The sequence below is a fragment of the Epithele typhae genome, assembly GCF_022376455.1.
Source record: "Epithele typhae strain CBS 203.58 chromosome Unknown BXZ73scaffold_277, whole genome shotgun sequence".
Lineage (NCBI taxonomy): Eukaryota > Fungi > Basidiomycota > Agaricomycetes > Polyporales > Epitheliaceae > Epithele > Epithele typhae.
In genome coordinates this window covers 19,238-29,504 of record NW_025954468.1, presented here as the reverse complement: position 1 = coordinate 29,504, position 10,267 = coordinate 19,238, and the positions used below count along the sequence as shown (strand labels likewise).

At 58.4% G+C, this 10,267-nt stretch overlaps 3 protein-coding genes across 3 annotated transcripts; 1 reads left to right on the top strand and 2 right to left on the bottom strand.

The window, feature by feature from the left end:
• Nucleotides 1-107: 107 nt before the first annotated feature.
• Nucleotides 108-4,072, bottom strand: BXZ73DRAFT_109740 (uncharacterized protein; the record flags this gene model as incomplete). Its single annotated transcript, XM_048017311.1, has 7 exons — nt 108-155; nt 299-520; nt 575-646; nt 1,778-1,903; nt 1,954-2,264; nt 2,876-3,356; nt 3,437-4,072. The coding sequence occupies 7 exons, from the start codon at nt 4,070-4,072 to the stop codon at nt 108-110; spliced, it is 1,896 nt and encodes a 631-aa protein (XP_047870713.1).
• A 68-nt stretch (nt 4,073-4,140) lies between these two features.
• BXZ73DRAFT_109739 (uncharacterized protein) lies at nt 4,141-4,802 on the top strand (the record flags this gene model as incomplete). The annotated part of the gene is made up of 3 exons (XM_048017310.1): nt 4,141-4,653; nt 4,709-4,742; nt 4,777-4,802. 3 exons carry the CDS (start codon nt 4,141-4,143, stop codon nt 4,800-4,802), a joined length of 573 nt encoding a protein of 190 aa, XP_047870712.1.
• Nucleotides 4,803-5,803: 1,001 nt separating this feature from the next.
• Nucleotides 5,804-8,134, bottom strand: BXZ73DRAFT_109738 (uncharacterized protein; the record flags this gene model as incomplete). Its single annotated transcript, XM_048017309.1, has 3 exons — nt 5,804-5,876; nt 5,929-6,000; nt 7,746-8,134. The coding sequence occupies 3 exons, from the start codon at nt 8,132-8,134 to the stop codon at nt 5,804-5,806; spliced, it is 534 nt and encodes a 177-aa protein (XP_047870711.1).
• Between the last annotated feature and the right edge of the window lie 2,133 nt (nt 8,135-10,267).

The following is a 10,267-nucleotide window of genomic DNA, read 5'->3' as shown; positions in this document are numbered from 1 at the left end:
CCACGTACGATGCCGGAGGGATGCCATTCGACAGTCGTGAGCGTGGGGATGAGCTGCCGGGGCTCGGGAAGGAGAACATTGATGACGCCGTCCCGCGGAACTGTAGCTCATGTGGTGTTGCCGTAGTTGGTGTGGAGGCAGGAGAGAACACCAGGCTGGCACAAGATAGACACGGTTCAGCAACGACGGGCCGTGAAGGAGGAGAAGGCAGCGCAGACGTACCGCCAAGCATGTCCCAGCCCTTGCTGAACGAGTGCATGATGGTGTGCACGCATTTGTGGAGTCTGAGGTGGCACACGAGGACGTCACGGAGCGTGCCAGCATCCTTAAGTGCGAGGACGTACCGTGGATTGCGGCGGCGGGAGATGATGATACCATCGCGGAGCGAGGTGGGCGTGAGCTCGTCGAGGAGATTGATGTCGTCCACTTGCACGACAGATTTCCAGAAGGAGAAGTAGGCGTCGTAGTACCCGGTGTTGTATAGAAGTGCAGTCTCAGCGTTGAAGTGCCGGCAGAGAAACTGCTCGAGCTTGGCGTTCAGCGGGATATTGGATGGTTTAAAGAAACAACGCACCTTGTGTTGATTGTATGCACATCTGCGCAATAATATACTATCCCACACGGCCGGAGGAAGGGTGTAGTGGGCCTGTCGAAGCGTCAAGGTATGATCAGAGATGTGTGGATATGGGCATTCGTCGGACCCTCGAGTCGCGCAGATGGGAGGAGGTGAGAGGCGACTCGTATTTGGCGCCCGCGCTCTTCGCGTCTCGATGCTCGCTTTTCTCATCTCTTCTTGACCCACTCCCGTTCTTCAATCCCCCACCCTCGCGTCTCGCCTCTAAATATACCTTGAAGGTAACTGCGGTAGGAGCGCCGGCACGCCGAGCGCAAGAATGGCTCAAACATGCGATTCAACAAGGCCTAGGCTTTGGTTCTTCGTGGCATATGCGAAGTGTAGATATCGGACCAAATGTGAGTGTTCAAACGTTTACTTTCGTCCTCATGCACATCCACCTTCTCGCACCCGATACCCCGACCTGTACCCATGTGGGGCTTGCGCAACTCGCACAGTGCGTGCACCTTCGTGGTGCCCGACCTCTTCTTTCCTGGACGATGTGTGCGCCTCAGGCTGTCCTCTCACATCGCACGATTCTGACCGCGCACCGCTTGCCTTTCCAAAGTCAGACGCAGTTCCGCTTGAGTGAGAGGCGGCCAGGACAGCATGGCGCTGATAGGACACGGTTGGACAGTCGAGGTAAGCATCCCATGAGTGTGCTCCATCGCTGCGGACCTAATCGTTATGCAAGATCTAGCCGGGTACGAGCCGCAACATGAGCCTGATGGCGTGGCTCTTGACTGTGATCCTCACGAAAGGTGGGTCTTCGCGCGCGCAGGTGTATGCTGGTTCGCTGAATCCTGATCCACCGCTGCGGCCCCTCCAGAGTTCTTGACGGCCGTGGGCAGCTGTCGAGCTAGCCCGCCGGCAAGGACATGCTCATCGGCATAGGTACGCGCAATATCACCCTTCCGCTCTCCGCTGTTGCGCTCCGTGAAGTCGACACCCACGGCCCCTTCCATTGCGCGCACACGTATCCAACCGCGCTCACGCTCTTCGTTATGACGCCTCCTCAGACCCACCATCTTCCTCGTCTTCTTCATCGCTCAAGACGCACCGGTCACACGTCCCCATGACGATCTCGACCGCCTCCCTCCCGCACAAGTTCTGGAAGCGCAACATGCACAGCAACGGCTCCCCCTCCGCAGTCGGATGGCTCACGATCTTCGGCCGCCTCAGCTCCAGCCCGAGCGCCGCCAGCCGTCCGAGCAGCCAGTGCGGCACCCGGAACGGTGGCGCGGGCCACAGGCAATGCAGCGCGTGGCAGAGCACGAGCCGCTCGTCGCGCTCGCGCGCGGGCGGCGCGTCCGCGATGAAGAGGTCGCGCCCGCGGGGACGCGCTCCCCGTTGAACTCAAACGCGTGCCAGTCGGCGCAGAGCGCGACGAGTTGGTGGACGCAGAGCGAGCCGTTCGCGCGGCGGAACCCGTGCCCGACGTGGTACTTGGGCCGCGCGGCGTCCTGCATCAGGGCGGTCGACGGGTGGAGGAGGAGGCCTATGTGCCTGTCGCACGTCTCGGAGAAGAGGACGGCGACGGTGATCCCGGCGGACTCGAACACGGGGAGTTGTACGACGTCATCCCCGTTGCCTCCATTGTTCGAGCATGTCACCTCATCAGCGTTTATGAACGAACTCGAGTTCTGGACGCCTTAGATGCGTTCAAAATAGGTACTATCTGGACATGTACGTAGATTACCACCTACACGAACTACTGTACTAGGCTGCTTAGCAGCCCGAGTACTGAATCCCGCGCGAGGCGCCGTGACGCCTGAAGCCCTGCCCGCGCCGGGCGTCCTGGATCCCTGCGTCGCCCTGTGCGCCCTGTTATATATGGTCCCGGTTCTCCTGGATCCCTGAAATCCCTGAAATCCGGGGATTCAGGGATTCAGGGAATTTGGAAGTTACTGATGGGAACCGATTGGCTCGGACGGTGCGCGGCAGGAACCGAGAGTCGGGTCTGGGTGACAGTTTTGCGCAATACCGTCGGCGATGCATACCTGTACCCCCTCCCGGCCGCCACGATAGTGAGTCTCATCAACAAGTCCACTTCCCATATGCGACGATAATCCAATATAAGAGTGTAATATGACTACAGGAATGCGCGACTTGCGGCATGGGCATCGAAGGACCGGATCCACCGCACCTCAGCGCAGCGCCTGAAGCAGACGGCCGGCAGCTAATTTGGCAGCTGTTTCGGCACAAGCTTCGAGATACCAAATCAGCCGCCTCGTAGACCAAAGGTGCATGAGAAGTACTTACCCTTCAGCGTCGTCGCAATGTCGAAGTCTGCCCTCTGGATCTCCTCGCGCATAACCTCGGCCTCTTCCCGCGAGATCTCGACGGGCCTGCGGTTCGAGCCGTCCACCTCGACCCGCCACCACCGATCGACCCGCGTTCCCTTCGCCGATTCGCGAGATAAACGTGAGTCGGGCCATGATAGGTTGACTCGTTCCCCGTCGCCCCATCCGCCGTTCCACATCTCGTTTTCCGCGACCCGGGCCTCAATCGCTCGGCTGTGAGACATCGCGATGACCCGCAGCGCCGGCAGACCCGCGGCTAACTCGTACGGGATTGACGCCAGCCCCTCGGCGAAAACCCTCTCGGCTTCGCGGTGAGACTCCTCCTCTTCAGGCGTAACATCACCCCGGAGCATATCCACCGGGAGTGGTCCACATCCTGGAAGACAATAGAGATTAAGGTAGCTGATGGCTGTACACCTGAGCGCAGCCAGCAGCATCGCCTGTGCGGGGCGTCGTGCGCGATAAAACGATAGTAAGCAAAGCTACGGAGGAGTGAGATAGGCGGGGACTCTATACCGACCTTGTAATCGGCGATGTTGCAATCCCCATCTGTCACGGTGATCTCCAAGTAGCGTAGGCGAGGGGCGCCTTGAAACAGTCCGTGCCACATTTGTTCCCCGTCCGTCAACTCGCCTGCTGAGAATACCTCCACGGCGATGGGCCGGGCCGACTGAAGAAGAGGGACGAGCGGCCGCACGTCGTCGATGCCGGACAAGGGGGTGATGGTGCCGCCCAACGATATCAACCCAACTTCACCCACGCGCATGACTGTCCCCGCCGGAATGTCGATGCAGGAGAGGACGTGAAGCTCCGCAAGGTGGACGAGCGTTCCACCTGCTGCCGGGATGTCGAAAAGCGGCGCGGAAGGCCCCGCCAGCTCGACAGCACACGTGTTGAGGGTGTCGCAGAGGTTGATGAGCGCGGCGGCAACGTCAGGAAGGCAGATGAGCGACAGTTGCTTCAGCGATGTGATGGGGGATGAGGGATCGGCTTGAGGGATGGCCGGGACGTCTAGGGAACATATGCTCAAGGAGCGCAATGTCGGAGAGGAGGAGACGAAGGCGGCGAGAGTGTTCAGGTCGAATGCGTCGTCAACGGCTGAGTACCACCATCCGTAAAACGTGAGAGCAAGGGAAGTTAGCTTCTGCGCGGACATCATGGCCTGTAATCGTTCGATAGTCTATTTCAAAGACTCAAACATCTCTTCCTCATACTCGCCCAGATATGACCTCCATCCCTGGTCTTGACGACGACATCTTTCTCGTCGTGTTCTCCTTCTTGGACAGGAAGGACGCACTCGCGGTGTCCTCCTGTGCAAAGAGACTCTACTACGTGGCAATCCCGGAGGCTTTCAGGTCCTTCAACGTTCGCAAGAACCGGAAGGATGAGGGATGGAGCCATCCAGACAAGGCTCTTAAAGCAAGCGCGTGCTCCGACCTGCTTCAAAGGAAGGCCTCGTTCTATAACGGGGTTCATCGCGGTCGACACCTTCACCGCTTAGCACTCCGTATGTTTTCCAAACGGGATTTTCTTCATTTCCCCGTCCTCCTCGCCGCCCCCGACCGGTTGCAGACCTTTTACCCGGGCAACTTGGAGTCCCTTCTGAGGGAACACAGTCGCGTCGCTGAAGACATAGGCAACATGACCGAGCTCAAGCAGGTCATCCTTCGCGAAGTAGGGCCCTGGACTATGGAACGACTACAGGCCATGCTGTCCGCGCAGAAGCTAACTTCAAAGGTGAAATGTAATACAGCAACGTGTGGTATTTCTGCGAGTTAACCGACGGAGCCAGTTGACAATCATCAGGCATCGAAAGTTTGCCTCAAGTACGTTGCTCCGTCTCACATGGTCCGTCCGCAGGCTGCACCGCCGCGGAAGCGCCCTAACCCGCGGGGCACCCGCGCCGAAAGTAGGTGAAGTCGGGCGCGCAATGCTGCGGCGCCGCTGTTGGAGCACGCGCGATGCGCGCTAGCCATTGTCTTGATGCCGCCCGGACTTACGCTCTGCCATGGTCTATCCTACGATACCATTCCGTTTCTGCTTGCCTCGCGTTCTCCTGTTCCTGCTTACATACACGTGCACCGGTCCGTAGCCATCAGTCCTGTCTGTCACTTATACCGTCTCGCCCGCGCAGCGCCTCCCTCAGTCTTGCACTCTGCTCGAGCGCACCGTACTGAGGTCTACTGCGTATCACTACAGCTGCTACCGCTCACAGCCGCGGCCCGACTCACAGCCGCGTTCTGAGGGCTGGCCCAGCCCCGGCGTCGGGGTCCAAACCGCTCGACGGCTCCCCGCAGTCTTCAACCCCATCGTATCCCAGTCCTTGCCACCCACCCTGGGTGTGAAAGAATTCCTTGAGGCGCTGTACCTCTCGTGCGATGTCTACGGCCCAGCGGATGGCAGCGGATGCAGATCCGGATGCTTCTTTGGTCGAGCCGGCGATAATATCTGCAGCCTTCTCCCATGACACGTCGGCTTCAGCGAGAGAGGGGTGATTCATCATGAGCCGTTCCCTTGCGTAGAGCTGATCGTCGAGGCTCCCAGTACTGTATGCGCCAGATGCCAGGAGTATATCGCCTGCCACGGATAGCTGACGGACCCCGACCGTTCCGGATAGAGATCGACCGCGGGCCCCTGGTGTCGTAATCTCTTGCCCTGGGCATACAGAAATTACCTTTTTTGAGGGGCTTTGCATGTGAGATCGATGCGGTGTACTCACCCTGAAAATTCATTACGCTCCGAGATCCGTCGTACCGTCGCAACTTTGCTTCGACGGCTATGGCCTTTGCGACCCCATCGAGCTGCTCCATCAGGGACTGCACATCGTGGTAGAGCTGAAGGCATGATAACGGGCGATTTTGGCCGCTGAACAAGACTTGCAACCGGATTAGAACGTCTTGCAATCTTCTGTACGCCAGCGCAATGGATCTATAAACATCTCGCCCTGGCATGAAAGCGACCTTGGTTGCAGGTCAGATCTTTTGAGCAACCGAAATAGCTTCTCAGGCTCACCGACGGTTTATCCGTTGGAGACCAGCGGGCCGCTTGTACATCTGCGGAACGCTGGAAAGTTTGAAGTTGCAGCTGCAGATGGCGTGAGACTTGAATCCGAAGGTCGATATCTGGATCGATTGCTGCTTGGGCTGGGGGCTGAATCCCCGGATCCGCAACGTGTCCACTTGATCGCATCTCGTCCTTGCCATCTCGAAGGTGTTCCTCGGCTTCTCCTCCTACAATCTCGGACCTCTCCTCAAATGTCATGTCTGCTCTCCCGGGTACGGATCGCTGAGCGATTTCCCCGGCTCCACGTTGTGGCGGCGTCAGTCCTGAAACCGCTGCAGGTTCGTACTGGCGTCCGATTTCGGGCTGAGGGGCGTTCTGAGGATCTCTTGCTACGCCGCTCCCTCGGCGATCGACGGCGATCTTACGATCCTCTTCGTAAGGATTGATTGGTTGGAGACCTGCGGGTCGTAAGTTACGCCAAGATCGCCCTAAAAACAATGAATGTGACCGGGGTGAAAGATGTAGAAAGGCCGCTCACCCGGTGGAGCCGATGCTCGTCGCTTAGCCCAGTCTTCCGGCATGTCTGCTTCAACAGGGAATAACATTGATATTAAAAACATTTTCGTGGAAGGTAAATGTTACCTTGGGCCTGCGATGAAAGATTGGAAAGTGGAGGTATCAAGGGATCCCCGCCTACTACAGCGCTGTGTCGCCGTAAGTTTGGCTTCTCCTCGAATCAAATCAAAAGGAGACCCTACCTATCAGGTGCCATATTACCCCCCGCTGTCGTAGTTGCCGCCTTCCGTAGTTGGAGGCGTGTGCGCGGCCTGGTGTGAAACTGGCTCAAGGTTTGCGCGGGCTGCTGCTTTGAAGCGGCGTCCCCTCTTTCGGTCTCGCCGTTCTGAAAGGGTCTGTCTACTGAGTCGTTTGTTTGCCCTAACGTTCGGGAATCAGTCTCGCGGAGAAACGCGAAGGGTCCGGTGATGTCGAGTGCGCGCCGGTTAGCACCCCAGATTGGCCCTTGCTGCGGGGCTTCATCGGTAGTATTCGGTTCTTCCTCTTTAATGCGATCCAAGTACATTCGCGGTTTTTTGCACCCATCTGGACGACCATTCTGTGATGAGGGCGGGCAGGTAGCCTTATCGCGACCTCGTTTCTTCGATTCGCTTGGGCGTAAGGGTTGCGGGCTTGGCGGCCGGCTGGGAGCGGCGGACGACGCAGATTGAGGCGGCAGCCCTACGCTCGCCGTGACGGTCGACTGTACTCCAGCTGGTAGCATCGGATACATCAGCAGTCCCTCCAATTCCAGACGCATGTGTGCTCACCGCCGCCGAGAAAATTGGCTGCGCCCCCATTGTCAACAAATTTAGTCAAAACAGTTTTGTTGCTCGCAGTTTCCCGGCGCCGCAGAGGGAGAGCTTTCGTCGGTCTGGCAGTGTAAATACCGGAGGGTGCTGAAAAGCACGTTTAAAAGACGTATACTAAAACGCAGGCGGTGGGTCTTACTGCTTTCTGAGCCGGTTCCGGAAGTGCTCGGGTTTGGGGCAGCTGCAGACTCCAAACCTCCCTGACTGTCGTCGTCTGCACGTGGTTTTGAATCAGATTACAGTATATGTATGGCATAGATGCCTTACCGGGAGCGTGCTTTCCCGGTGGTACAGCCGCATTAATCGCGAAACGCAGCATCGGCGGTTTCAACGCCTGCTTAACCCACCAATCTGCACCCCTTTCATAAAATGTATACAATCGCAATCATGAAGCGAGGCCCACCTGCGTCCTTCCACCAAGCGCTAGAAACTTGAGCCTCGGGCAAAAGCTTCACGTACCCGCCGTCGTCCGGGGTTTGCGCAATTCTACTTGCTCCTTCAAACTGCCCCGGTAAAGAGCCGTCCTTGATCGGAATGAGGTGTGCAACAAGGATGTTGTCTCGAACTTGCGCTTCGTTTAGATACTGCCCGGGGCGTAGCTTCCGTCGGAGAATCTTTATAACTCGATCATTTTCATAGATTGCAGCGAGGGCCAAAGACGGTAAGGACTTAAGATTTGCGCCGCCCCAATGTGCGTACTGCCGGTTAAGTCGTATGATCAGGGAGCGTAGCTCCAGGTCGTATGTCTTTTGACTGTCCGCGTTCATGAGGGTCGCCTGATAGTAATACCAAGCGTAGTGAAGTTGAGATGAGAGATCCGACATTGCTGCGGCCTGTTCGCCGGTCATGGGGGATGGCTGCTCAGCTTGTGTCATGATAGGTTGGGGATCGGATGGAGATCGAGATGGAGAACAGGATGGCGAGGCCTGGGATGCGACGGGGCTGAAGACTGCGTGGAGCCGCCGAGCAGTTTGGACGCCGGCGCCGGGGATGGGCCGGCCCTCAGAACGCCGGTGTGAGTCGGGCCGCGGCGCGCCGAAGCATTGGCCGCCCGACTTCACCTATTTTCGGCGCGGGCGCCCCGCGGGTTAGGGCGCTTCCGCGGCGGTGCAGCCTGCGGACGGACCATGTGAGACGGAGCAACGTACTTGAGGCAAACTTTCGGTGCCTGATGATTGTCAACTGGCTCCGTCGGTTGACTCGCAGAAATACCACACGTTGCTGTATTACATTTCACCTTGAGCTGGGATATCCAGATATATGGGCGATTGAACTATTCGACGAGGGCTGCGCCATGCTGCATCCACCGCCGCCGGCGACACGCTGCAGGCGTCATCGCAAAGGCACAGGTACTCTGTCTGGTCGAAGCACCGCCGTGGTAGATACATGCACGGTGAGGGAGCTTGCTCCCGAAGAACACCGGGAAGGCTAGGAGATCCACACAGATTATTCGGGCGTGGAGCACTGGTGCATGGCACCGCGTACACAGCGAAATGTATGTATATCGCGAGGAGTAGCATGAGAGCTCCCGACCCAATCGACCGGAGCGCCTTCCCTTCACTCCACCCACAAGAACACCGAACCATCGAAGACTTAAAGCCAGATACGTCCGAAATCCGCCGGTAATATGCCGTTTTGGCACCAACCGACCCTGCAAATCCCCTCCCCCCCACCCCTTGCCTCCAAATTCATGTGCCGCACCACCCCTGCTCTACAATACCTCAAGCCTAGATCGATGGCTCCCATGCGCCTGCGTAGTTGACGCGGGCATCCATTTCCCGCCACGCAATCCACGCCCGCCGGTATTCTGAACACCAATCCAGCGTGAGCGCCCGTGTATTCACCCATTGCCGCCGGTCTTCTGCCCGCCGACCCAGCACCGGCGGCCCCTGATCCCGGCGCCGCTTCGTACACACCGCTCAACCTCCCCGCTCCGCCTTTCCTGCGATTCCGGTGAGCCGCCGAGCTGCCCGCCCTCTGTTCCCAATGCGTACGCAGCCCCCGAGGCGTACGGTGTCGTTGGATCCGACGCTCGGCCGGCCATCTCCCCGAAGAATAGTCCGTCACAACGCCGCCGTCCACCTCCGCCCGAATTCCTGAGGCAAGCCTGCAGCAGGTGATAGATCCACGAAGCCACTAGAGTGACGAGTGGCACCTGCCCCGGGAGCATCTTTGGCGAAAATGTCATTGATGCTGCGGCCCCCGAGCTCGACGTCAAAGGATAGTCGACGCTCCGGGCCTCCCGGCAAGAGGGAAGCGCACAGAACAACTGCCGCCGCCCCTCCCGCAGCATCCGTTCTGTTTGTCGACTCGAGGAGGGCCCACACCGGCGTCCAGTAGATGAGGCGATGCTCGGCGGGCCGGGCGAAGGTCGCCTGGGCCGATCTGCATCGACTTGTCGGATGAGGGTGTTTCGCATTAAAGCTACAAAATGTTGAGGAAAAACATACCGCTCACAGCCGGAACCCCTTACTCTTGCACTCCAATTAGACTGTTCAAACTTGACTCGGGAACTTGAACATAACGCCCTTCACCAAAAGACCATGACTCACATGGACGGGCCTTCACCGATCTCAGTCGCCTATCAAGTCGACCGAACGTAATGAAGCAACCAACGACCTCCTTTGATTGCCACGTTAAACTTTGTCCGCACATGCACCGACAAAACAACTCACCCACGTCCGTAATACCAGCCCTGTCTTCTCCTCGTCCCCGCCGCCCTTCTGTCGCCCGTACCTGCAGCAGGTGATGGACCCACGAAGCCACTAGAGTGACGAGTGGCACCTGCCCCGGGAGCATCTTTGGCGAAAATGTCATTGATGCTGCGGCCCCGAGCTCGACGTCAAAGGACAGTCGACGCTCCGGGCCTCCCGGCAAGAGGGAAGCGCACAGAACAACTGCCGCCACCCCTCCCGTGGGTTTCGCCTTGGTTGTCACAGCGAAGACGAGGCGTTGCGCGTGCGCATACTGGTCACGACGAA